This window comes from Fusarium redolens (genome assembly GCF_020744475.1).
Source record: "Fusarium redolens strain MPI-CAGE-AT-0023 chromosome Unknown BKA55scaffold_5, whole genome shotgun sequence".
Classification (NCBI taxonomy): domain Eukaryota; kingdom Fungi; phylum Ascomycota; class Sordariomycetes; order Hypocreales; family Nectriaceae; genus Fusarium; species Fusarium redolens.
Genome location: NW_025763668.1, coordinates 933,872 through 959,538, shown reverse-complemented (window position 1 = coordinate 959,538; position 25,667 = coordinate 933,872). Strand labels below are relative to the sequence as shown.

Below are 25,667 nucleotides of genomic sequence, written 5' to 3'. Positions count from 1 at the left end.
TAGCGGCATGCAGATTCAGCAATAAGAATAGCATGTATTTTACTACTCAAATTGCAGTGCGAACCAAAATCAGAGCATTAGTTTTCAAGCGGCTTTTGTGCCCAAACTACCTTTCCGCGAAAGTACCCGTGAACTTTCTTTGAACGGATTTCGCGACGGTACCGAGCTGCAAAGACGTGGATCTCCTCTTTACTCCATCCCAGTAGGTTTGCAATAAACATAAGAGTTCCTTCAACATCCTGCAGAATTGCAGCTTGGAAGTACTGACCGGCCTCTTTGAGCTTTGGATCTTCAGGCCATCCGCCAATAGGGACCTAATATCTGTCAGACCAATAATTCCAAAAGTAGTAGCAGGACAGGAAATATACCTTGATCTCTTCTTCCTCAATGTCTACGAATCCTGCTTCCTTCATACCTTGAACTTGGACATTATCTTCGAGGACAGAGAATGGCCGCTGCAGCTTCCGACCTCCTTCCATGAAGATCTTTCCCCACTGACCCATAGCGCTATCTTCAGACACAGAGTTATCATCACTGCCAATACAAGGCGAGGCTTCATGGCTTTCGATATAGCCACCTGGTTTTAGGCATTTGTAGGCTTGCTTGAACAATGCAGGCCAGTCGACTATGCTGCCAACCAGGAATCTCATATGTACATAGTCAAGTGAGTTCTCCTTGAACGTCCATTCCTGGGTACAATCGTCAATTTGACTGCAAGGTGAGTCAGTCGGTATACATGCGTCAGTGATTGATGTTTCACTCACAACTCGAGGTTTGGTGGCAGCCAACTTGGCTGGATGGGGGAAATATCCGTTCCAACCACCTTTGCGTTGGGAAACTCGTCGGCAAAGTCCCTTTCAGTGTAAGCTAGTGATTCTAATAATTGTTCCTAGAGGTCATACATCGCCCATATTCCTACACAAGCATGGTCATTTAGTTGTCTATGTCGATGGGGGAGACAGTAACGCGACTCTTACCTGTGCCTGTTCCGATATCTACAGCGGCCTTGACCAAGATGGACTCATCAGCAGACGGTTCTAGCCATATAATAAAATTAGAAGAGTACCTGTATATCATCTTTCAACGGCGCTTTGTATAGCTTGTCGTTATACATGAGAATTAGAACATGGTGACTGGAACCTGTAAGCAAAACGACCCATGTGATAGTCTGACCACCCCTTACTTGATGTCCAGTGCTTCATTGGCTTGGTTGTCATTTGAAATCCTGGGCACTGGCTTAGCTTCGGTAATCAAACTGGATGGGGGTGTCCAGTTGATTGCTTGGATAGCCACTAACCAGTACTGTGCATCGCCCTGTTCACTATGATATCTCCTTCCATTGATCTCTCGGTAGCGCAAGATATCGGAAGAGAGTGAAGCTGTTGAGCTAGCATTGTCCGATAGTGTCGAGTCATTGTCATCATCGTCTTCAACTGGCTCCTGGATAGGTCAAAATGGTAATGTCATGAAATGTCAAGGCTGACATGTTAGAGACCTACGGTCTGCGTCCAATGCTGACCGGGGAGAAGTCCCGTAGGAGCTTCTTCCTGGGACGTGTCGCCTGTTGTCGGTGCAGGCTGATCGACTGTCGTGTCACTGGCTTGTATATCCGTCATGATGCTCAATATTAATAACCAAGGATGAATAGTCCAAGTGACATGGTGCGTGATCTGGTTGCGGCATTTAGAAGTCAACGCCGCGGGGCTCATCAGATGATGTTTGCCAAGTTCGCCTCTCTTACTCAGCCAATATGGAGGTGGGTATACAGGATGCTGCAACCAACAGACAAACAGGGGTCCCTGCAAGCAGTCTCACGCGAGACAAAGATATATCGCAAAGAAAATAAATCGTGTATATAACTATCATAGAAACCCACCTACTGAAAATGAGGGAATACTATATTGCTAAAACTAATCACAGTATACCCGCACACGGCCACTCGAAGTCGGCACACTGTTAGGTGAAAGATCCCGAAGCCAGGAGCGTAGCGACTCGATGTCCCATATTTCTCCCGCATCAGCCAACTCGCACAAATTCCCAAAGTGGCTCGCTCTTTCAATCTTACATGGTGTTCCAGGAAGACAATCTGCCAACGCAGTAATGCCATCCAGACTCATCTGGGCATGCGTCGAGAACGGCTTGACTATATCCTCCAGCTTCTCCGATTTGCAGACAATTCCATCGTGAAACGGCTGTTGTCTGAAAGTGGTGAAGTTCTCACCCAGTTCTTGTCTAAATCTCGACATGAACTGTTCCTTAACATCGCGTAGGGTGTCCCTAAAGACCTGCTTGTTGTTGCGGTGATGATCCAGACCATCGGCCTGGCTCAGCAGAATCCGTAGTGGACGCTTATCCTCCTGGTCACGGAGCAGCTTGATAGCTATGCGTAGTGCACTTTCGGTAGCCTCAGATCGTGTTCGTTCCATTGGGATGACGATGATCACAATAGCGAATAGCTCTTGAAACACATCGGCCATATACTTGATCTCTGGCTTTTGGTCGTCAAAACCAGGACTGTCGAGGAAGATAGCACCAAGGTCCCCGGAGTCGTACGACTGAATGCCCAGAGTCCTGCAAAGTCTGCTGGAGCCAGGCTTGAAGTAGTCCTCGGATGCTCCAGTCAAGACTGTCAGCATTTGACTCTTGCCAGCTTCCGTAGAGCCCTGTACTCCGATGCAGATCTTGTCAGAGAGCTGGATCCGAAGCTGGGCGACTTGAGCAACATTGAAAAGCCACTTAGGCCAGAAGAAGGTGGGTGTGATGCACCATTGATTAGCCTTCGCCCCAGGATAGTCTTTCAAGCCCTCCTCAAGTTTCACCCTCCACTTCTCCAAAGTATCTGGGGCACGAGAACTTGCGATATCCTGCTTCACGCGATCGAGTAGGGTCTTCTCCACTATGTCGTCGGACTCAGCAATGGGTAGATCAAGTGCCTGTAGAGTGGTGGATAGGGCACCAGGGAATGTTAGATTGAGATACTCTTTGTGCCTGTTGAGAAAATGATTGATGACAGCGGTGCTTGCAAACAACACAGCTATGCCTCCGGTTACCCCCATACCAGCAGCGGAAATGGCTCCCACGCCCAAGCTTTCCATGAAGGATGAGGCTAGGACTCTGGAAAATACCGAAGCTCCGGAGAAGTAAGATGGCAATGCCCCCAAAGCAGCTGATGTTATCTGATGACCCTCAGTAGACTTGCAGTACCATTCATATGGCGCGTCAAGTTGAGTGATGATAACAAGATGACAGAATTGGATGACACCCATGACGTCTTGGAACTGGGAAACTGATTGCTCAGTGCGTCTTGCGGGGTCTGTCGAACGATGATATAGATCATGACTAAACGTCTCAAGAGCTCCAGCAAATGTTGGTATCTTCGTGAATTGCTTTGTCAAGGTCGGTCTCTTGGCGGCTTCCCAGCTTTTGACAGAAAGTTGAGCTCGGGTAATGCCTGGGGCGTTCTGACTAAGGAACATGTCCGTAATGAGCTTTCTAAGCGCTTTAGGGCAGTCATGAGGAATATCGTGAAGAAGGCCAGTGTCAGATTCTTCATCTCCATACGCCCCAGGCATAGAGGCATGGAAGTCGGATCCAATCTCAAAGTCCTTCGGCCAAAGCACCTTCAGAATGGTAAAAGCATGCCCCAGGCGACTAACGACGAGATGGGGGCTGGCATCGCTGACCAAGCCGTCAATACATTCTACGACAGTTTTTATCTTGTCGACAATCGCCATGAACTCTTCTGGGGGATGGGCATCGCGAGAGGTATTATCAGTTCTGAGGGCTTGGACTTTTGACATCTGCGCAACAAGCGCGCGTATCATTGCCAGCCTGATACTTTCAAATGTCGCTGGCAAACTGGCTCTATCCAGACTCATTGATCTTACCGTGTCAACATCAATGTCTGTAGATCGCCCAAAGATATCATGAAGGGTGATGCCTTTCTGGATGGCGATTGAAGCTTTTCCAATATCGTCAAAGGGGTCACCGGCTTTGATCCGATACTCCAGTTTCACAGAAGTCTGGAAAACAAGTCAGCTTGAAAAGTTCAAGGACCACATGAAAGTGAATACCTACCTGGTAGTGGTCAGACTTGGTAGGGAACCCAAGAATCGTAAGAGGAATTTCTCGGGTATCGTTCCTGAAGGTTGCTCCTTTCAAAAGATACTGCATCACAGGCGTATCGACGTCGAGTGATACAATCAAGTGGTCGCTGTGAATCACGCAGGCGCAGCTGGTCACCGTCTCGGGCATCGGAAGGATCATTGATGAAACATCAGAACGCATCCCATGAACGACTTCTGATGAAGCTTCCTGTTGAAGTCGTGCGCCGACAGAGTTCTTCACACAATGGAAGTAATGTGACATCTTGTGGTATTGGTCAACCTGGCCTGCGCTGGGTATCTGGGGTATGTCATTGACACGCAAAGTCTGAACACAATTCTGGATCCCCGGTACTTCGGCCGCAATGGAGTACATGCAACCGAAGTGACAGAACTTGCCGGTATGCTGCAACAGAAGATCCAGAAAGTACTCGAGAATAGGCCATAGCATTTGGATAGTGGGTGAAATATTTCCTAATGGTGTTCGCAAAGCGTCGAAGCCCTGTCTGAACCTCCTCGAGCTATCGTTAAGTGCGAAGGGAACGTAGTCGTGAGGGTTAATAACATGGTGAAAGTTGCCGCTCAAGTTCATTTGAAGGGAAGCTGTCGTTCCTCGAGGTTCAGCGACCATACACGAAGGTGACCCAAATGTGATGATGGATATGCCGCCTTGTCTTTCTTCCCAGGCATTGGGAACAGGATCACGACTGACCATGGCTAGGTAGGACGAGATGGTTGCTAAAGCGCCTCTAAGATACAGCATTAGCGTGAATTAATTAAAGTGCCTGGATAAATGCACCCGAAGCTGTGGCCGCAAACAACCAACTTGTGTCTCTTCATAAGCCATTCAACAAGCGGCACAAACTCTTCACTTCTATTCCAGAAGCCCTTATGGAAGCGCGATCCAATATCATCAGACGTTGCCAAGCGTACGTCCAGATCAGACCGGACATCGTTCATGTCGCGAGTGCAACAGAAGCCCAGAAAGAGGGTCTGAAGTCGATTAGACCAAGCAATGACGGGCGGCGTTGACTTGATCCCCGCTTTCTTGCTTATCGGGGCAATTGAGTAGATTGATGAGATTATGTCGAGTTCTCGGATGAATCGGAACCGCTCACTTTTGCGAAGATTATCATCGATGTTGATGCCTTGTTCTTGCTCATTGCAGAGATGGCTGACTGCCGCGGCGCCGTAGAACATGAGCTCTTTGTTGATGAGTTCTCCATCGCTCAAGCCGGCATCCTGGTCGCTGAAATTGATGTACTCGCTGAGAAGAGTCTCTGTTCGCACCATTTTGGCTGCACAACGATGGCGGAGTCCAGATCCTATGCTCAATTTTCTACTTATTAGATACAGAATTTTGAGCGGATCATAATGGTCATTGTCAAGGTGATGAGATTGAGACACTGACGAGGCTCTGCATGGTCAGGTCATAAGCGCCCACGACTTCGCCACTCTCCTCCCATAGGTCCACCTACAGGGTTGAAAAGCCACATTCATACTACGGTGATTAGGTGCATGAAACTATTGATCGAGGCAGACTGACTAACAGAGAACAGGCTTGAACACAAACGTTCCCTTGGCAGAAATAATCATTTCAAGCCTGTCGCTGTAGATATTTAGGCCTTAGGAGAAGCGAAAGTTTCAACCAACTTTTCGTATGCTAGCATCCAGAACCGAGCAGGTTTATTCGTCCTATAGGGCGATCTGCACTTTTTGTCTAAATATATCTTTTGTTGTCGACCTGGATTCTTATTATCTCAATCGACAACCTCCTGAATGCTCTCATGACAGTCCTGCAGTAAGCGCTTTGATACCCGTCGTCTAGAGTCATCTTCCATCAAGATGTCAGCTTCAATGGACACAACATGTTCCAAAATCTCGATAGCTTCCTCGATCCGTCCGGCATGCCAGTATATATTGGCTAGGTCGAACTCTGATGCTAATCGCCAAGAATGCTCTGCAAGCAAGATACTCCTCCTACTTTCTACCACATGCTCCAAAATGGGGATTGCATCCTCGATTCGCCCCAATCGCGAATAGGCCACTCCAAGGTGGTGTTCATTTGACAGCCGTATGAAATCATTCTCCCCAAGTATCTCCATACTAGTTGACTTCAAACTCTCGAATAACTCCATTGCATTTTCAGTCTGCCCACTCTCCAAAAATGCAGCTCCTAGTAACATGCGTGACCCTAGACAATCGGTATGAGTCGCTTGTAGCGTTCTCTCTCGAACCGCTACAATATGCTCTAATGCATCAATCGCTTCTTCTATTTGGCCATTCGCAAGATTTGCAGCTGCCAACCCGTGCTCCGCTTGTAGTCGAACAGGATCTTCCTCATCTAAGCCTTTTTGCACGTCTACCACATGCTCAAGGATCTCAATTGCATCATTGACTCGTTGAACGTGAGCATACGCGTCTTCCAGTAAGCGTTCTGATGCTAAGCGATTAGGGTCATCTTCTGCGAGTATTCCCAATTGAGCCTCGACGATGTGACTTAGTATCTCAATAGCCTCTTCAAAACGCCCCAATCCAACGTATGACATCCCAAGAGTAGTCTCTGCTCTTAGCCGAAGCAGATCTGTTTCTGGCAAAAAGCCCCTTCTCCACTTGCATACCTTGTTTGCGCAATCACTTGATTCTTTAAATTGCCTATCGTCCGCAAACGACCGAGAAAGCTTTTCTAGAAGAAAAACTGTTGCATCGTCCCTCTCTTCATCATTGCGACTCCAACTCTACAGGTGCCGCTCCAGGTAGCATGGACTGGGGAATTGCCTTTGGTTCGATGTGGGATATGAATGATAGCAAATTAACCGCAAGAGGGGCCGACTTTTGGATCTGATTGAATGACACAATCCACGTTGTTCCTATAGCGTTTCGGGTACCTCTGTATCGCGTATTGTCACGAAATTCTTTTCCAAGGACTTTCGAAACTTCAGTCTCAGCGCCCTCCTGAAGCTTCAGGTACGTTCGTATGGGCGCCTTGTTTTGGTTGAGGTACGCAGAAGCCTGAGTGATGGCCAATGGAAGAAAGGTTAACTTTGCAAGGAGGTTGAGGACCAGTTCTTTGTTGCTAGTTTCCTTTGTTCAATGAGGGTCGTTTTAAAGAGATCAATCGCCTCTTCCTTGTCCATTTCGTCAACATCGAGCACGTCTGACTGGGCAAGATCGACAGCAATCTGTCGAGTCCGCGTCGTGATCAAAACAACCCCGTTATCGCTCAGCGGTAGATTTCTTTCGAAGCCAGGGTTCCCCTCATTTCCAAGTATGAGATCAGGGTCGTCCGCATTATCCACAATCAACAGCCACTTTCCAGCTTTGCCTGATGCTAGATGCTGGCAAACAAGCTCCTTCACGTCATAATCATCATTTGCCTTATGAACACCAAGCTTTCTGGCAATCTCCATGTAGGCACGCTCAGCACCTTCGTCACTCAACGTAGGTATCCAGAAGATTAAGTAATGTGGGAGTTTCTCTTTGGTCTGGTAGGCAAACTGTAGGGCTATTTGTGTCTTGCCAACGCCGCCTAGTCCGACAAGTGCAATCCGATTGACTTGTTCCTGACCAAAAGCCATCTGTTCTAACGCTTGCAAGACCTACTGCTGACCAGTGAAGCGTCTATTCTTCATCAGAGGTATATAGTAACACGGCTCTTGAATAATATCTAAGATTATCAGTAGCAAGTCTTTCCTGCATAACAACCTTTTAGAGCACTCCAAGACTTACTCACCAGTTGTTCGCTGACGCTCATTTACTGTTGCGCTGGAGCCAGAGCTAGAAGGCAGCTGGGGCCGAATGGCATCCAGCAACGCTCTAGCATGTGAAGCAGCCATTGCTGCGGCATACGGTTGCCAGTCCTTATTCTTGTGCCGATCACCATAATCGCAAACCCCTCGGATTACGCCGACGGGGATTCTGTTGATGGTTCCTGCTGCCTCCATCTCCAACCCGATAATATCGTATTTGTCTCTTAATAGGTTTCGTTTCTCGACATTCTTCAACAGTTTATCTCCCGATCCAATGGGGCCATACCAGACGCGAGATCGCTTATCTGTTGGCCGTGAAGAGCGCTGAATCACCTGCCTCTCATCATCGTATAGAATGTCGTTGTCTTGCCCAGGGTCGGCAAATGTTCCCGTGGAATGCTCTAGATTCGCAATCTTCTTGTAATATGGCAAGAAGGTCTCCCTTTTATTTGGCGCTTGAAGCTTGATATTCCCTATGGCCGACCGAACGATAGGTTCTGTTATTGCGAGACTGTGGCCATGGCGCAATAACTCAAAGCCGTCCTCAGTTTCCTTTCCATGGTTATACGCAATTAACCCTGCGCTATTACTATCGGGGAGGCCGACGAGAATATCGCCAAGTCGGACATTACGGCCTCGATTGAGATTAGGCAATCCTGCCACGCCGATAAGGAGCCTAAACTAAAGATTCGGAAAGCACTTTTTGACCTGACTGGCGAGTGCGGCTGCAGAACCGTTGCCATACTCTTGGTCTGCCGGCAGAGTCGCTATGATGATGTTGTGGCTGCCTATGACACCAGCTTCGAAAATGTAGTCATCTCTACGGCTGACGGGAAACCGGCCGCGATGTCTTTCATCCAGCAGAGACAAAGCAGCTCTCGCTTCAATCTCAAGAGGGGCAATCCAGGCAACTTTGTACTCTTATGGATCTAAATTGGCTGTTCGGTCGTCGTGACTGCTTTGCATACCTGACATCTTTTCGATGAAATTGACAAGCGGCTTAGTCAAAGGTCTTTGTATAGGCACATGAACAGTTCGTTGTCACTTGATAATATGTAAAGAAGGAAGTTCTTGAACATCATGATAAGCAAAGAACCCCGCATGCACGCTGCAAAGGGACAGCCAACAGTGCGGCTGAATGGTCTTGGCCTGCAAGTTGTCTGCCCTGAGGTCAGCCTCCCTGCCTGATAATTCAAGAACCGCCACTAAAACGGCCGCCTATTAAGGCAGAATTCAGCAAGCCACCTCACCAGGCGAAACCCCGCCACCAAGAAAAGCGAACAACTGGCGAAGGCAGACTCTGCCTTGTCCGTAAGCCTCACCGTGAATTGTCCAATGATTGGCTATAATATCCCCAACCCTCGATCAGGTCATGATTTGCTTGTGCCAGGCCTTGCGAAGCCCAAATGCTAACCAGTTCCATTCTTCTTCTTGCTTTCTCGGGAACGACATTCTACCCAGCCACTGAAACGGTGTAGAAATCTCGCCTTGCATAGGCAATTTTAAGCAGCCATTCCATTTGGGGGGTTTCAATTCTTACAACCTTAGTGCCATGTCATTTGGGTATAGGTACCATCCCTTAATTGCCTTCAGCCCTCAGCAATACGATCATTGACGGAAGTAGTATCGGCGACTTGATCGCCATCGCAGGGCTGATCGAACGCATCGTCGTCGAGGTAAAGTCGTACAAAGAGGCGCCGCATCACTTCCAGCGGCTCGCAATTGAACTAGGCTTTCTGTCAAAAGTTTGCCATCAGGCGTTCCATCTCATACCGAGCCGCGTCGATGAGCAAGCCAGGCTCGAGAGAGTCCGGGCGATTGCGTTGCAATGCCTCGGGCCCTTGCAGGAATTCGAAAGAAAGATGAGGAGCTACGAGAATACTTTAGACCCCGGAAATTGCATAGACAAGAGTAAAAAAGGTTGGATTAAGAGCTTCAAGAAGCGATTGCATTGGTCGGCTATCGCCCGCCATGAGGTGGATGAACTTCGCGCAATACTAACGAGTGAGATCTTGGCGATCAATACTCTGTTGACGATGCAGAACTGGTGAGTTATCCATCAATCTGTAACCTTTTCTTTCCGTCTTACGCCGCGTAGGGAAAGTCTAACACCAGGAAATACCACAAATAATCCCTTTGCCGATCATTTGAAGGCGCTGATCACAACCACGGAGACCGCTTCTCATGAAATTGAGACCTGCCTCCTCGAAGCCAAGGCTGGGTCTGAACGACTCGAGAAACTCGTGGTTGCTGCGAACTTGGCGCAAGTCGAACAAGAAAGCACCCTAAAGTTGGTCGAGCAGAACGCTGAAAAGACAAGTATCGTTCTGGATGCCGTCACTAACACAGTGGGGGCGGCTTCATCACAGCTTGTCAGACTTTTCTCCCTTAATGAGCACCTGGAGCGATGGATCAAGGCTGTCGTTCAATATTGCAATGAAATCATTGGTCTCGTCCAGCGAAATACCCACATACTGCTCTCACTCCACGACGTCGTGACGAGGTTGGAGTCAGCAATGAGGGTGCCTGGCGTAAACTGCCCGGTTCTAGAATTTGAGAATCCCTTTGGTATCAAAATGGCCCTTCCATTCCAAATGTGTGACACCTGGGAGGTATGATTTGGCATCGGTGTGACTGAGCATTCTTTACTGACAGACGCAGGGTCTATGCCGGCTGCTAATCGTGATGTTCTACAACAAGCCGGGCCTTCGCCTCGTCGAGCGCCGACGATTTGTTGTTATGCAATCACGGACAAATATGCCTATCAAGCCAGAAAATTGGTCAACATCTGTGGTTCCGGGAGATTCACTCAATATGTCAATTCTTTTGGAACGGCTTGGCAGCCAGTCCACCGAATTTTCATGTCCTAGATGCGACTACGTATTTGACTCAACAACATCTGGTTTTCGGCGTGGATACCAATGGTAAGTGTCTCTTAGAAGTCTCTTACAGCAGTACACAGCAGTTGATAGTCTGAATTAGCCCGAAATGCCTCCTTTGGTCAGATACTGCAGACGGAGCGCAGTTAGGCATCTCGTCCGATTCTAGCAGTCTGGCGGTCCCATTGCCCCCTCCTGAACCTGTACATTGGAATTCGTGGAAGGGGCAGTGGGCATCAAGGTTCCAACGGCCACAGGCGCTGTCGCGATTGCGAAACTCTGGAATGCCATTTGACAGAAGTCCCTCTGCTAGCACCGACGATGAAGAAGTGGATGTATCCGCCTTTCGCCGTGTTCACGTCATTCCATTCGAGGGAGATCTTCTGCGATCTCTCGTCAGGATCGGAACTTCATGTCGAGACGTCGTTCTCAAGTACTCATCAAACTTCGAACCAAACAGCCCTCGGCTCCCTCCCGAGAGAGTTGTAGAATTCAAGAGACTCATCCAAGAGCTAAACGAGCTCAAGGCGACTGGTATTTATCCCCTCGCTGAATTGAGTGCGCGCCAGGGGACAAAGAGTCACAAAGAAGTCCTAGAGCACTGGATAAAGAGAACTGCCCAGGTAGTATATCATCCCCTTGACGACCCATTGTTCCGTGCTAGAGTATCCCATGATGAGATATGGGCAATCCACCAGTGGCTGTCCAACCCTGCACCGCTTGAACTGACACCAAACACACCAGAATTTGGGTCCAGCTCCTTCCGTGATGAGCATTGGAGAAACCAGCATGCTTTGCGGTTTGCCACTAGGCAGGCTAAAGTTCATCTTCCTCTCGCTCAACTAGCCTTACACGACGGCTCAGCATGGGCATTGGAATCTGGGTGCAGCAACGGAAGCTACGGCACAGAATGGCAGCCAGAAGATGACTATTAATTTATATAAACCTATAGCATTTCTTTATAATACGGCTTATTATTATAAACAGATTAGAATAGGGAATATCAAGAGGAATAGGGGAGTAATGCATTCTTTAAAAAGTCAATATAAATAAGTATATTGCTTGAATTTAAGTTTTTCTTTATATTTGTATAACACCACCAGCTTCTACTTACTGCGCTTGTTCCCTTTACTATAGGTGCTGTCGATACCGTCTAGGTATGCAACGAGCGCTATAATATCACATCAAAGACTAAGTACAATACATAGTCTTTTAATCGTTAAGTCATCTTCAATGACTCCGTGAGGAAGCCTCACGTCCACTGGTCTACACTTCGTGAACCTTATCGACGTGTTGCTTAGGACGAACCAAGGAAACTAGGCTCTGGGTTGAGGTACATCTTGTCAAAGCCTTGAACCTTCCAAACTCCGGTCTCAGTATTTAATGTCAAGTTGGTGTGCTTTATCTCCCCAGACTTCAGAGCTCCAGATTCAGCCCGACTGCCATCCTTCGGTCGACGGATGTGGTTGTCCCCGGCAAAAACCGTAAAATTCGCCAGTGGGATCTCCCAAGCATTCCGTGTGGCAATCGATGGCGAGCCTTGCTTCCTGTTAATTTCATGCAGAGAATCGACGGTGGTCTTTTGACTTACCAAAGAATTGAGCTGAGACTTTCTTTGGAGCGACAGACAAGTGGAAATAGCCACGGTAGTACCCTTCTTGCCAGAAAAGCTCTTTGTTCTCAGCGATAGCTTTGCGGGACAATTTTCCTGCATCAGGCTCGATGGATTTGAGGCCTGATGTACCCCACGAGCTGACGGCGGTACCTGCAAACTCAGCCCCAATGGCACCCTCTCCCGTCTTGGGGTTGTACTTCTTGGTGCCCAGCCACGCCAAGTCAGATACCTAACAAGAGTCAGCGTTGTGATGGAAACAAGACTGACATGAGCTTATACCCAGTTCATATGACTATCTCCCGATAAGAAGATGTTGTTGTCGATCTTGTTCTTATATAGATGATTGAGTGTTCTGTTTCGGTTCGCGATATAACCCTATCAAAAATTATCAGTTATGTTCTTCCAGTGAAAGGCAGATATAAGAATCGTACATCCCAGGTATCTCCACCGCCAGCCGCGTCCCCCTTGATATGAGAGAACACGATCTGGTTCCCGATCACTCGCCAGGTTGCGTTCCGATCTTTAGATTCAGATAACGAGCGATAGAACCAATTCTCTTGCCGACCTCCCATCAGTGTCCTACTTGGGTCGTCACTGATTTTCTCGATGTACTTTTCGTTGACATCTGATTGCAGTTAGAAGACGATGCCGTTTGACACCCCGAGAAAGTACTTACAATCGACTCCCTTGCTTCGGTCATACAATCTTGTGTCCAGCATCACGAGATCCATCAGCTTACCCAACTGAAAAGACCTCCATACGCGAAGACCATCGTCCATATCGGTCTGCCTGATTGGCATCCACTCGAAGTACGCGCGGACAGCATTGGCTTTGCGAGCATCCGTGGCCACCTTCGGACCTTCTCCCTTAAAGGTGTTGGGCTGATCGAAGAAGTCGACGTAGCCATCTCTATAAGCGTTATCGGCAAGTTCTGCTCCATGTTAGTGACCACCCTTCTTCTACATTGTGAGGATTCTTTACCATGGTCATCCCAAGTTGTGATCCAAGCTGAGTTTTTGGCCAACAGTTGCAAGTCAGGATCAGTCCGGTGCTATATCGTGTTTGAGCCTGCCTTAAAGATCAACGAGTACGTGTGAGCATACCTGTCCATGGCGTGCACGGTAGTCATATAGGGAGTAGGTTGGGTGTTTCGGATCTGAGCCGCGCTCTTTGAAAAGTGTATAGGTGCCGTATTCGTAGATGTAATCGCCAAGATGGACAACCCAGTCGTGATTATCCTTTCGAGCCGCATTACCGTAGACGTTAAAGTATCCTGGGACTTGAACTGGTCAGAGGCGCTTGTAAGACGAGTGCATCACCACTTACAATATGCACTGCATGAGAAAATCGCCAGGTTGATCTCGGATACATCATCATCAGGCCGAGGTGCAGTCTTCGTCCTTCCGAGAGGGCTGGTATTGTTCGAATTGCAGACGGTAAACTGGTAGTTATATGTCGTCAATGGTTTCAGACCTTTGGCTTCAACCTACTGTCGGTTAGTTCTGGTGCTTGATCTTGATATGAGAAATACCTTGACTGTGTAGTCGATGTCCGCTGTAGTATAAGCCTTTCCGCTGCTCACGACTGACTTTGAGTCCTTCTTTCCATCTCGAAAGACTTTCCAGTGCAAGCAGATAGGATTGGGATCAGCCTCTATGAACTTCTTGGTCTCGTGGCTGTATAGCGGTTCGGTTCCATCAATCGGGGCAGTGTTGGCGGAAGACAGATTGCTTGGGGCAATGCGAGTCCACAAGATAACACTTTCAGGCCATGGGTCGCCTGATGCAACACCATGGGTAAAATTCAGTTCCTCTGGCTTGAAGGCAATATTTCCGCGCTTCCAGGAACGTCGCTGGACTTGATCGACATCGATGCCGAACTGCGTATGCCGAGGTGAGGGACTTCCATAGTTGATGTTGCCGTCAAAACTGGCCACAGAGAAACTGAAGAAAGCTGCGAGAGTAAGAAATACTGAGATTAAATAGGTCTCCATGGCTGTATCACGTTGAAAGAGATGAAACCTCTGACTTGACCGATAGATACGCGGTCAAACATCGTCTTATATACATGATGTCAACAACTTCCCCTCTTCTACCTCATTCAGCATCATCATATTGCCGAGTTATGGATATCACATGTCGCCTGAAAGCGATCGTAGACTCGGTTGAGAGAATGTGATCGCTTTGAGAATGAGGTTAGTGGAGTCATGTCAGCGACCAATCAGTAGGTGATCAGCGCGCCTGGTATAGCTCAACATGGCAGGAGGATTGTTAGCTTATGCGTGGCTTGAGCTCACTAGTCGAGAATAAGAATGAGACATGGCATTGCCAGTTGTATTACTGTAGAGACGTTCATTGGTCACGTCTTTCTCTTTGGCCATGACAAGACTGATCTTGTTTTGTGAGGGCGCCCCAGCTGTGCAACACGTCATCGTCCTCTTGGAATGAGCGCACTGAAACCGACATTCACCAGCAGACTCACACGGGCATGAAAGAGTCTGAGCCAACAATCTATTGTTTCTATTCACGCAAGGATCATTCTTGCTTGCCATTCATCAACATCGCTAGTTCATTCCCGTTCCACACCAAGGCCTTGATATACATGCTTCAGAATACACTCCAAGAACTTCTGCACGTACTCCTTACTATGGAACTGAGTATTGACAACACTAGAAAGTTCAATTTCGCCATCCCAGCTTCCGAGGAAGACTGCAACACCAGTAATAATTGATTGACTGGCAACCCAGACATTGGTAAGCTCGAAAATGCCATTGGATGCAGCCACCACAGAACTCAGGTTCCCGATCGAGGAAAGAGAAACGGGACAGAATGGTGGGTCTGAGACAGACCAGGGATCTACCCCATGCGGGGGAAATTGGGATTTGAACGTCAAGGGCGCGAAGAGAACCTGTTCGTGGATTTCATGCGATAAGGTGGGTTTGTGCTGGTGGTAGAAGTCTCGAACTTGGGTAGCCACCCGAGACAAAGTTGTTGCTGCGACGTTCTGCTCAAGGCCTAGCCCTGGAACTTCCAAGTCGATGCCTAAAGCCTGTGCGCAGACTGCGTGATATGGTGCGCTCGCATGATCAGGGCTGTTGTATGGTTCTTTGCAGAATGGGCGGAGGTTGAGCATAGGACGATCGACATACCGAACAGTATAGGCTTCCTGTTTGCGAGGCTGGAACTCAGCGAGGGCCGTTGCCAAAGCCGAGACGAGAATATGAGTCAAACTGACTCCAGAGGCAATCATCTTACAACCAGCAAGGATCTGTGCTGATACGTCCTTGGGTATCGATATTGCGATGCGCTTAGCTTTCAATTCGGCCTTCATCCTTGGCGAAGAGGTCGGAGGCAAGCTCATCAGACCAGGATGATTGTACATCTCTTCATTCTTGGTGGAAATTTCTTGAAATCTCTGCAGCTGTGCTTCAGATAACGGGTCACGAATAGATGTAGCGACACGAAGACATGGCGAAAGTCTTGCCCCGAGGTCTTCGTCAGGCAACGGGTATTCATACTTTGCTGACTGCGTGTAATACTGAGCAGCCTGAGTAAATAGCTGGCTGAGAAGCTGCAGAATACCAACACCGTCGGTGATATCGTGAGGGCATCGTAGGAATAAGGTCCGACGACTCGCATTCCCTTTGGGCTGGATGATGTAGACGGTTGGAACAGTGAAGACGGGAGCATGGTCATTGAACCACTCCAGTGCACTTTTATTGGTGCTGATGACCTGGAATGTCGAGTTCAACCAAAGATCAACATCCTCGTTACTCTCAAAAGGGTTGTAGATCCTTTTAGACATGCCGGTCTCATTATCTCGTTCGATACGAGAGCCTAATGTCGGGTGTTTGTGTCGGGTAAAGACCCAAGCATTCTTTAGAGCATCTACAACACGATTATCATCATTGTTGGACGAGGGCTTGACTTGAAAAGACGCGCAAGCGGTGATAGGATAACAGCCATGGCCTTCTTTCGTGTAAAGCCAGTAAAAGCTTTCGCACTCGTCGATCTGTCTCTCCCATACTCCGCTGGAAGACCTTCTCCATAGGTATGAGATATCGTTGTAGTGTGAAGTCATGTTGCAAGAATAAGTCAAGAGTGTTGATTGCACAAGGAAATGATCAGGTCACCATGAGACGCGTCTGTTGGAGGGGGGAGGACTTTATAGCTGAACGTGTCAGGGAAACAACACGCTGTCACGTGTGTGTTATCGTTATTTATCGACAAGCGAATCCTTCCCGTGTTCGCATCCTTCAACTGGGATACTACATTATTAATGCCATCTAAGTTCGACATTTCCTCCTTATTCTCAGCGTCGCTTTCATAGGAGGTATTCTGTTCTGTGCAATCCAAGTGTTCCGGGGCCGTTCTGCCAAATGCTCAATGTCATAGTTGAGCAAAATGTAAGCGAGCAACATCTTGATTTCGTTGCTCGCAAAGAACCTCCCAGGACACGCATTCCGACCGAGCCCCCACGCCAAGAAATCCTGCGTCGCAGTCGGTAAAGCATTACGCGCGCTCTTGACATATTCATCGGCCTCATTTTGTCGCGCATCGTAGAAGCGAAGGGGTTTATAAGTCTTGGGTTCAGGGTAGATCTCACTGTCCTGTAGCACTGAGTACCCTGGAACAGCTATCCTTAGCCCTTTGGGGACGTGCGTTCCTGATGGAAAAGTCACGCCTTTTTCTGCTACGACGGTACGGGAAACGCCAATTGCGACGATGGAGTTCTTGCGCTGGCTTTCACGAATTGCAGAGTCGAGCTTTTCAAGCTGTGCAACAGCACGTTTGTTCCACTTGCCATCATGTTGTTTCAGCACGGTCTCTGCTTCGTCGCGAAGTTCGAGTATAAGATCGGGAGCTGAAGAAGCGATGTCCAAGAGAGCGTGAGTAACAGCAAAGGTTGTAGTATGAATGGAAGCAAAGTTGAGGAGCAGGACACGTTGAGAAAGCGCGCTGACCTGCCAGTTCTTCGGGTTGCCGATCTCCTTGGCTTGCTCAATCAACCATTGTAAGTAATCGTTCCTATCGGATTTGTTGTGATGATCTTGCGAGTCGTACTCTTCCAGGCGGGCCTTAATTTCCGGTTCAAGAATTTTCTCGAACTCGCGCGTGTGAATCCTGTTTGAGCGGGTTATAAGAGGCGCAACGAGCGGTTTGACGAAGCGCGGGAAGAACTTCATCATCATTGACGAGAGTGGAATATCCTGCGCGAATGCGATGCCCAACTTTAGCATTTCTTCATTTCGACAAAGCGAAAGACCAAGAAATGCTCGGTTGGTGATGCCACTAAGCATCTTCTGCGCTGATTCCATTATGCAAACTTCAGACCAGTCTGTACTATTGCCCCAGTGTTTGCTGACACAATGCTCGATTTCTTCAGCTAGATCTGGGATGAGGTTTCCGACCTCTTTGGTAAGCGTGGTGGCGACCAGTTCCAGATGGATAGGATCGTGAGTAAGTGATGGATCCATGGTAGTGTAATCCGTTTGTAAATCTTGTTGTGCTGATTCGTGCATGCTGAGCATATTGGCAGGCTGCTCGCTGGCAAATTTGGTATCTGATCGTGGAAGATAGACGACATTGCCACCGTCGATCAAGGGAAAAATGGCCGCTTGATTTCTGTACTGGATGTAGGCCGAATTCAAAGCGGCCTTGACATCGAGGGAGTTGCGGATTTTGGCTTGTAAAATGGGAAACCAATCGCCTTTGCGTGCACCAATGATTGGTAGGTCAGGTAAGTTGGAAGGTTTCAGGAAAAGCTGGTATATGATGTACGACACCAATAGAATGAGCGGCGCAGCAATGGCTGGCCGCAAAAGTATCTCCAACACTGGGCTTGCCATGGCGATTGAGATTCGATATCGAGGTTTCACTAATGAGAAATGGATCTTGTCGATCGCGCAACCTCAGACTTTATACCTGCAAGAGATTGGCAACGTACGAATACGACAAGGCAAAGTGTCGGTATAGACTCTCTCTAACTGGCTGGTTCGCTTGAAACCAACTGTAGTGCTTGAACTAATTGGTGACAAGTGCTGACAGTGAGGACATGCCGCTAAACCTGGCCAAGCTAGCCCTGTAAGATCGCTAGTGGAGATTCCCACCACTACAACAACTGTGCCTGAGAGATGTGACCCTCTCAGCCTCTCTACGGTAGCATCTCAATCTTTACTGCGCTTACGAATTTAGAAAGCTATCAATGTTGTGTCTTAATTGGTGATCATGAGTTGGGCGTTGAAGATTGACCTTGCCTCTTCTTTGATCTTGTCTAATCGTGCTGATACGAACAGATAAAGTGTTGGTTCAACTCTTGATCTCAAAAACAGCCTTGACGCCAAGATGATCAGTGATCCACGGCTTCTCAAAACCAAACGACAGCAAATCCTTCCGAACATCCTCCTCCGACTCTTCCGGCTCAACATCAGCACCAAACCTCTCAAACTCTAAAATTTCAAGTCCATTACCACAGAAAAACACCTTATCCATGCGTGAGCAGCCAAATAGCTGTCGCAGTTCCGGTAAAGCCTGCTGTCCCCAGGTATACCCTTCGTTATCATCCCTACCGTCGCCTTCTTTGCCCCCGAGCTTAAGATATGCGTCTTCAAGGTTGTTGTCTGTGTGAAGGGCTCTGTCGAATGGTTGGATAGCGTTGAAGTCGCCCGTTACGACAGCCCCGGAAAGGTCGTCGGCGTGCATGTGTGAAGCGATGAGCCGCATTTGGGCGGGGCGACGTGGTGGTTCCATTGCAAGAGATTCGAGATGAGTGTTGCAAAGCCGAAGCTTCTGGCCGTTACTTGTCGCATCGATAAAGAGGGCATCGCGCTCCATCCGAGTGGCCGAGTAATGCACTCGAAAGCAGGACAGGACTTCCAGCCGACGATCGATCAGCGTCGTTGTGCCATAAGCGCCCGAAGCCCAGTTCGCAGTATCAACATCTGTTCGGTAGAAAGCATCCCGAATCCAACTTTTCTCACCAATCAGAGTTAAATCAGATGGTACGCATTCTTGAATATTGATGACAACCGCCGTCTGCTCATCAGATCGATGCTGGTGACTCAGCTCTTCCAAATGCTTCAACGCTGAGTTCATTCGGCTGTCGCCATGAGGCAACATAAAGTCGATATTCCAGCTGTAAATAGCGAGCTTGGTGGCTTTGAACTTATTTGGTGAGGGCTCAGATGCTTGAAGCTGCTGCCATCCATTCGCTTTGCTGCTCCACCTGTAAAAAGGCTGCTTCCAGGGTTCGTCGGGTCGCCACGGAAGTGAGGACGCCGGTTTCCTCAGCGCGATGGCATTTTCTATTTGCTTCTGAATGAGTGCCTGCATCTTAAGTGGCGTCCGTCTCATGGGAAAGGCAATGTATGAAAGTGTCTGTTATTTGTTGTTTCGCAAGTGAAACATGGGTTGATCATGAATGGTGATGGATCCGCCCAGAGCGGGGTATTCCGGCCGGTATCTGACATAAGATCCGAGGCAGCAATGAGTTTATCTTGACATTAACCAATAACTCAGCGAGAAATAACGGGATAAAGCCTCGAAATGAATCAAGTTGGTTTAGAGTTCAGGCGTCGAAACCAATACTTCACTGACGAACGTTATCGCAATCTGCACCCCTGTGATGCAAATGAGGCATAGATGGCCGCAGGAACGAAACAACATCTATTGGAATAAAACAAGAGATACAGAGACCCGTTGGCTCATGCATCCAATTATAGATCAAGCTCAAAGTCCCATACTTGTAACTTCCGATCTGGGAACCCGCCCGCTTGTCTTACAAACACACTCAAAACTCCCGATTCATGAAGTCTCGTCTTATCGAAGAGGGGCTCCGTCGACGTATTCGGGATCTCAGCCAGACTCTTCCAGTCCTTGAAATCTTTGGAGGCGGTAGCAACATAAATACCTGTTGACTGCTTGACAGGATCAGGTAGAAGACCGAATAAGTATTCGCCGCTTGCGTCGCCGGCAAGTTTGCCTCTTGGGTCGTACAGATCAGGGCCATTGAGGCCAGCGGGGTTGATGGCATTCTTGGTCCATGTTCCTTGTAAAGCTTTAGCGACGTTGATTAAAAGGAGATTAACAGTCTTACCGTCAGTATTTCGGAGATAGTGTTGATACAAATGCCCTCCGGACAACAAGTCTCTCATCAGAATATGGAACCGGCCCTTGGTGTCAATGAGCTGTCCCTCCTGGTTGACCATGCGACTGTTCTGAGGAACATCCCAAATCAAAGTACTCTCATCAGAAGTTGAAATGGGTTTCGCCAGCTTGGTATTATTCGTGTTGAACCATGTTTTACCATCGTCATTCGAGTAGACAAAATAAACACCATGATTGGTGTCAGCGTTCGGTGTTTCTCTGACAGTCCATGAGGTATACAACTTTCCATCTAGGTAATCTAGTCCGTTGATGTACGCGTTGTTGTCATCACCTTGTATGTACATTCCGTACGCTTGCCATTTTCCAGTTGATGCGCTATAGCGATGAATGTAACTATCGCCTGACCCAGACCTACAGTTTTCAGTACGCGCCAAAAGACAGAAATACAATACTTACTGCCCAATTCTGAACTCCAGCAGAAGGTCACCGTTACTCAAAGGCTCAAATCGAGGATATGTCAGCGGCGAGTAAGGTCCTTGAGACCCAACAAGCTCATGGACGACGGGACCGAAGAGATCTGAGGTCCATTCCGAGGGAACATCTTTTGCGATACCTCTTTTCGAGATACGGTAATTGATTGGGACATCCTTCCAGAGTCAGCCAGGCTCTCACAGTCTTGGGCTAAACTTACGTGATGATCAAAGCTGAGGTGAATTTTTCCATCTCCAGAAATACCCATAGAGATCATGTTATGACCATCCATTGTCTTCTGAGTATAGTCATCAAGGGTGAGGAATTCCCAGTCGCCGACACCAGGCGACACTTTTCTGCGTCCCAGCTTCACGAAATGATTGAGGTATCCCGCTGGGGCAGTTTCGTAAAAGGTAACATATTGATAGTCTCCATATGTAATGAGGGCATCTTCTTGATAGCTTACGCCATTGAGCCGTTCGGAGCCTTGGACATCGGTGCCGATTGTCCAGTGTTTGGCGGATTTGACCGTGAGGGCTGAAACGGCCGACATCAGGGTTGTAAATGTGACTGCAATCCTGTGTAGATGCATTGTGAGTGAAAAGGTCCAGACTGAGAAGTAATGATCGAGCAACAATGGTGGGATTCCAAGGCATATTATTTATGAGCACTGCAGATCTTACCAATTTCACTCTCAGAGGATCGTATCCCAGGTGTTCACCTGCGTATTCTTGGCGAACTGACACTGAACTGGTCTTTGAACCCTTGCTCGCCAAGATGGTGTTCACAGACGCTGCTTTTCAATTGGAGAGGTTACAACCCCGCGTCGTCAATTCTCCCGAGATTGTGGGGAAGTAGGCTTGGCTTTGATATCACCAGGGACTAGAATAACGGCACTTGTGACCTTCCCAATGATTACTAGGCACGGCTATTTCAACAAAACCGGCCATCGGAGTGACGGACATGGCCCCGTTAAGAATTGTTCTCACTCTTGTCTATTATTGGTTCGAAAAGTCTCCTTCGGTTATCGGAGTGTCGGCCGGGCTTAGATAGCCCGATGTCCCGATGCACGTCACACAACATATCGACCAAATCGCTCTTGCAATAATCTTCATTATCGGGTTTATTGATTCATGGCAATATCTAATCTCGGCTTGTATTTGTACGAGATGGCCTCTTGTCAGCGGCATGGCTAAGCCGCCGCCACATGAGTTAAAAGTGTCTGCAGCCCGGAATGGACATCATAGGACGAAGGATAGAATGGCACCAAGAGCGGACGGAAAGTACTTGAAATATTATATAAAAGTAGGTAAAAATGAATATCAAATAATACTATTGCTGATACACCTCCTTTTTCCAAAGCATCGGAATTGTGATGGGCTCGAAATAAATTTCCATCTACTGCTTGGGAGGGGACATCATCAAATACAGAGAAGACTTTCTCCCAGTCTGCCGCGTTCTCAAAGTTTCAGATCCCAGATCGTGACACGGAAAGCTAGGCCGCGTGACTAGACGATTCCACTCATTGCTTTTCGCCTCCACTAAGAGCTGAAGGTTAATAAAAGTTAACGAGTAGTGGACTTTTCTTTAAGCCTCGAACGCTCCATTGTTTTGGCTTCAGGCAATCATAGCCTGTTAGCCACGACCCTGAGTAAATACAGTTGTTGTTCATGGCTCCAGAGCCTCGTCGCCTGATGAGTTGCATCGCTCTTGACTGTGGACCAAGCCTAAGTTCAGAGCTGTCTGGGCGGGGCCCACGCGCACTCTGTAAAACCTTGGACAAAACGCTTACTTAAAAGGAGAAGGGCTACTCGCAACTGATGACGAGGTAATTTCTGCTTCTATCCCCTCCGAAAGGTCCTACTTGACCTTCGTGTCTCACATCGCTGTGTATTTTTTTTTTATGCAACGAACTTTACGGGAAGACGACCAAGAGCAGTAGACCAGATAATCCCAATACTTGTCTTCTATATCATGTCACAAGGGAATTCGAGGTAAGTGTCCAATATTTCTCATATTTGCTGCACTGAATCCCGCGATGGCATGCCCAAGAAAATCCATCAACCCGGAATAGAAATTCCAACTATATTTACAGAAGCCGTAGGATTAAGTGCTATCTTTCCTTCTTCTACCTCGATATCGCATCTATCACGACTGACGCTAATATAAATTCAACAAACAGAAACTCGTCCGCTTCCGACAAGCACCTCTTTCTTGTCTTTCTCAACAGAGCCGCCAAGGATGTCACGGCGGTAGAGTTTATTAAGTCCACTCTGCAGTGCACCAGCCTGCCCCCCTGGGAAAGCGTCACCGTCGATCTAAAGTCCAATATTATCGAAGCGACATTTAGGCAAGCAGAGAAGCTTACCAGCCACCCCGATGTTGTGCGCGTAACACCGGTTGAAGCAACAACTACCGAAGAAAATATACAACATGACGATGGTTCAACCAAGAAAAGCTACATGGTATGGCCTGTAAATCGCCGAGACAAAGATCAGTGTTGCGCTACCCATGTTTCACTCAAAGAAATCTTCAATGATCAGATGCAACCACAGGACTTTGGAAGTTATGGGGTCACGCTGTGGAAGGTCGATTCAACAAGAGAACAGGTACCACTAGCTGAGAAGATCGAGGGCGTCAGATCTATAGTACCGCTAGATCAGTACCGTCTCAGAAATTCAGCAGAACCTGTACAGAGGAAGTATAGGATGATCAAGCCAGTGGGAATTGACGATCAAGATCAGTGCAAAGAAACAGACACTGCTCTTAGGGACCTCTTTGGGGACTATGTGACCCCAAAGTTGCTGCAAGATGGCAGGATATGTCACTGGAGGGCATTGCTGTCTTCAGAGGAGATGCGTCAGGCCGAAGCCGTTGAAGGAGTGCGTTCAGTCCGCACTGCCACTTTAGGGAGGCGTGGCCCCGGTCCTGGGCCATATACGGCGAATGTGTGCAACCATAGGTAAGGAGCACGTATCGTCAATCCTACCAGCGCGTTTTCGTGATAGAGGAGATCGGCATTGCTTAGCCTGCGCCTTACGGCCAGAAATAGATTCACTAGGGGTGCTGCTAGATATAAAAAGCCAATACACCATGAAGTCATCCCCGGAGTGCATTCGGTATACATAGCTCCTTTTGAAAGCCGTGGTCAAGCCCTTAGGTCGCATCGGCAGCGTTTATCTGTCAAATGGTATAATTTGAAAGAGAACTTGGTTCTACTAACATCATCAGCCAACATAATAAGGTTTCCTTCACCACGAACTTGCGCTGGCTAATATGTATGACGCAATAAACGCGCTCAAATCTTAAGCAACCAATTCTAATTCGTGTGAACTCTACTTGACTGCCCGAGAGGTGGCCGAGAATGGAGGTAAACTTTACAGCTTTGTGGGAGCGATTGGGTATATACAGAGAGCACTTGACACAAGAGTTGCTACCGACTCCACGTTTCTTCTCATAGCATTCATCACTAGCGAGGCATCACACCTCGTCTTTACCTGACCCTGCGCCATGTCAGGAGGTGAACAGAGGTAAGACCACAATATCAAGGGCTACACTTGTAAAATATCTAACAACGCTACTATGATCCAATCTTCCACTCACATATAAGAAAGCTCCAACTACCACGCTTCATATTTCACTATACATTTGCACGTTCTTCTGCTTTCTTGGTGAACTGGGTTCTCTGTCAGTACCAGATACCGCTGACACAAATAGTTCCCTTCACAGCATTTCTAGCCGTGGCGGGTTGCTCTACACTCTGTTCCTCCGCCAAGACCCCAATAGTAACATGGATGTTGATTCTATTAAGAATACTCTCAGGAACAATGATCTCCCTCCCTGGGTAAAGATCGATGAGCAGATAATTTGTAATACAATAAGAGCCTCCCATGAAGAAATTCTGACCATCCAACAACGTCACCCCAGTGTCGTGCGAGCTATACGAATAGAGCCCACAGTTTACGAGACTATAACATTACAGGAACAAGGAGACTTGGGCAAAGCAAGATACATCATCTTGCCGATTGATCTTGAGAATCAAGAACAATGCGAAGCAACTAATATTTCCCTTCGCCAACTGTTCGGAAACCAAATTAGGTCCAAAGGGATAGGCCAGGGGAGTATATATAGGTGGAAGGCTGACTTATCCATGGACCAGGTGTCTCAAGCTAAGAGCCTTGAAGGTGTCGAGTCTGCGCAGCCTAGCTTTCACCATTTTAACCGCAGATACGTGCCAGGTTTATACATCATTGGTCCAATAGACCCCCAGAACCAGGAAGAGTGCATCGCGACAAGCGCCTCTCTCGCAGCACTCGTTGGAGATGATATTTGCAATACGGACACAAGTTATTCAAATGGCACGATAGAAAATTGGAGCGCCGACTTGTCAAACGAACAAGTATCGCAAGTTAAAGCTATCCATGGCGTGAAGAGCGTCCGGGCCGTCCACGTGGGAAGACGTTGCAGAAGCGGTACCAGAAAAAAGCTGAGCTATTGAGGATAAGGCTCTGTGGCGAATTTGTTCGCTTCTACGGTTTGCAGCACAAGAACTTAGTTGGCTTTAGCAGGTCGAAACCTTATCCAATCAGCTAAGGCGCAGTGGCAGAGTGGTCTAATGCGATAGACTAGAAATCTATTCTCTTCGGAGGCGTCTGTTCGAATCAGGCCTGCGTCGATTGGTTTATCTTTTGCTCTGAGCATCGATTTCATTAGAGTGTTTCTTTTTGCCTCTTCTTCTTGTTCGC

General features: G+C 47.9%; 8 protein-coding genes and 1 non-coding gene across 9 annotated transcripts; 3 read left to right on the top strand and 6 right to left on the bottom strand.

Annotated features, from left to right (window-relative positions):
* Window positions 1-53: 53 nt before the first annotated feature.
* BKA55DRAFT_661906 (uncharacterized protein) lies at window positions 54-5,494 on the bottom strand. Its single transcript, XM_046197603.1, has 11 exons — window positions 4,903-5,494; window positions 4,078-4,852; window positions 1,926-4,022; window positions 1,500-1,670; window positions 1,184-1,440; window positions 1,067-1,133; window positions 978-1,005; window positions 903-915; window positions 765-854; window positions 369-711; window positions 54-314 (listed from the first exon to the last, which is right to left on the bottom strand). The coding sequence occupies exons 1-11, from the start codon at window positions 5,394-5,396 to the stop codon at window positions 78-80; spliced, it is 4,572 nt and encodes a 1,523-aa protein (XP_046051903.1). The 5' UTR covers window positions 5,397-5,494; the 3' UTR covers window positions 54-77.
* Window positions 5,495-5,863: 369 nt separating this feature from the next.
* BKA55DRAFT_591966 (uncharacterized protein) lies at window positions 5,864-7,681 on the bottom strand (the record flags this gene model as incomplete). Its single annotated transcript, XM_046195325.1, has 4 exons — window positions 5,864-6,546; window positions 6,644-6,687; window positions 6,841-7,179; window positions 7,266-7,681. 4 exons carry the CDS (start codon window positions 7,679-7,681, stop codon window positions 5,864-5,866), a joined length of 1,482 nt encoding a protein of 493 aa, XP_046051902.1.
* A 147-nt stretch (window positions 7,682-7,828) lies between these two features.
* BKA55DRAFT_687481 (Pfs, NACHT and WD domain protein) lies at window positions 7,829-8,827 on the bottom strand (the record flags this gene model as incomplete). The annotated part of the gene is made up of 3 exons (XM_046199072.1): window positions 7,829-8,508; window positions 8,566-8,772; window positions 8,821-8,827. The coding sequence occupies 3 exons, from the start codon at window positions 8,825-8,827 to the stop codon at window positions 7,829-7,831; spliced, it is 894 nt and encodes a 297-aa protein (XP_046051901.1).
* A 393-nt stretch (window positions 8,828-9,220) lies between these two features.
* On the top strand, window positions 9,221-11,790 carry BKA55DRAFT_562187 (uncharacterized protein). The gene is made up of 4 exons (XM_046192242.1): window positions 9,221-9,899; window positions 9,951-10,464; window positions 10,514-10,776; window positions 10,835-11,790. Exons 1-4 carry the CDS (start codon window positions 9,715-9,717, stop codon window positions 11,664-11,666), a joined length of 1,794 nt encoding a protein of 597 aa, XP_046051900.1. The 5' UTR covers window positions 9,221-9,714; the 3' UTR covers window positions 11,667-11,790.
* A 357-nt stretch (window positions 11,791-12,147) lies between these two features.
* Window positions 12,148-14,339, bottom strand: BKA55DRAFT_506909 (PhoD-like phosphatase-domain-containing protein; the record flags this gene model as incomplete). The annotated part of the gene is made up of 9 exons (XM_046187309.1): window positions 12,148-12,274; window positions 12,319-12,575; window positions 12,626-12,721; window positions 12,778-12,971; window positions 13,023-13,277; window positions 13,328-13,397; window positions 13,450-13,625; window positions 13,673-13,832; window positions 13,878-14,339. 9 exons carry the CDS (start codon window positions 14,337-14,339, stop codon window positions 12,148-12,150), a joined length of 1,797 nt encoding a protein of 598 aa, XP_046051899.1.
* Window positions 14,340-14,914: 575 nt separating this feature from the next.
* On the bottom strand, window positions 14,915-18,218 carry BKA55DRAFT_639028 (cytochrome P450; the record flags this gene model as incomplete). The annotated part of the gene is made up of 3 exons (XM_046197095.1): window positions 16,792-18,218; window positions 16,541-16,717; window positions 14,915-16,388 (listed from the first exon to the last, which is right to left on the bottom strand). Exons 1-3 carry the CDS (start codon window positions 18,192-18,194, stop codon window positions 14,915-14,917), a joined length of 3,054 nt encoding a protein of 1,017 aa, XP_046051898.1. The 5' UTR covers window positions 18,195-18,218.
* Window positions 18,219-18,511: 293 nt separating this feature from the next.
* Window positions 18,512-21,887, bottom strand: BKA55DRAFT_661902 (Endonuclease/exonuclease/phosphatase). The gene is made up of 7 exons (XM_046197602.1): window positions 21,606-21,887; window positions 21,143-21,500; window positions 20,908-21,098; window positions 20,441-20,862; window positions 20,127-20,392; window positions 19,942-19,956; window positions 18,512-19,722 (listed from the first exon to the last, which is right to left on the bottom strand). Exons 2-7 carry the CDS (start codon window positions 21,473-21,475, stop codon window positions 18,655-18,657), a joined length of 2,295 nt encoding a protein of 764 aa, XP_046051897.1. The 5' UTR covers window positions 21,476-21,500; window positions 21,606-21,887; the 3' UTR covers window positions 18,512-18,654.
* A 1,212-nt stretch (window positions 21,888-23,099) lies between these two features.
* BKA55DRAFT_505796 (uncharacterized protein) lies at window positions 23,100-25,420 on the top strand (the record flags this gene model as incomplete). Its single annotated transcript, XM_046187220.1, has 4 exons — window positions 23,100-23,884; window positions 23,933-24,069; window positions 24,537-24,839; window positions 24,978-25,420. Coding segments are annotated over 4 exons (1,668 nt in total), but the record flags the coding sequence as incomplete, so codon positions are not given.
* Window positions 25,421-25,515: 95 nt separating this feature from the next.
* On the top strand, window positions 25,516-25,597 carry BKA55DRAFT_t129. The gene has a single exon. It is a non-coding gene; the product is annotated as a tRNA-Ser (tRNA).
* The last annotated feature ends 70 nt before the right edge of the window (window positions 25,598-25,667 follow it).

Coding starts and splice junctions, on each gene's coding strand:
- BKA55DRAFT_661902 (XM_046197602.1), bottom strand. CDS start 21,475: ATGTCGGCCGTTTCAGCCCTCACGGTCAAATCCGCCAAACACTGGACA. Junction 21,099..21,142: donor ACCTCAGCTTTGATCATCAC/GTAAGTTTAGCC, acceptor TGACTCTGGAAG/GATGTCCCAATCAATTACCG. Junction 20,393..20,440: donor CTATCTCCGAAATACTGACG/GTAAGACTGTTA, acceptor AAGCTTTACAAG/GAACATGGACCAAGAATGCC.
- BKA55DRAFT_661906 (XM_046197603.1), bottom strand. CDS start 5,396: ATGGTGCGAACAGAGACTCTTCTCAGCGAGTACATCAATTTCAGCGAC. Junction 1,134..1,183: donor AATGAAGCACTGGACATCAA/GTAAGGGGTGGT, acceptor TACAGGTTCCAG/TCACCATGTTCTAATTCTCA. Junction 1,006..1,066: donor CGTTGAAAGATGATATACAG/GTACTCTTCTAA, acceptor ATCTTGGTCAAG/GCCGCTGTAGATATCGGAAC.
- BKA55DRAFT_562187 (XM_046192242.1), top strand. CDS start 9,715: ATGAGGAGCTACGAGAATACTTTAGACCCCGGAAATTGCATAGACAAG. Junction 9,900..9,950: donor CTGTTGACGATGCAGAACTG/GTGAGTTATCCA, acceptor TACGCCGCGTAG/GGAAAGTCTAACACCAGGAA. Junction 10,777..10,834: donor TTTCGGCGTGGATACCAATG/GTAAGTGTCTCT, acceptor AGTCTGAATTAG/CCCGAAATGCCTCCTTTGGT.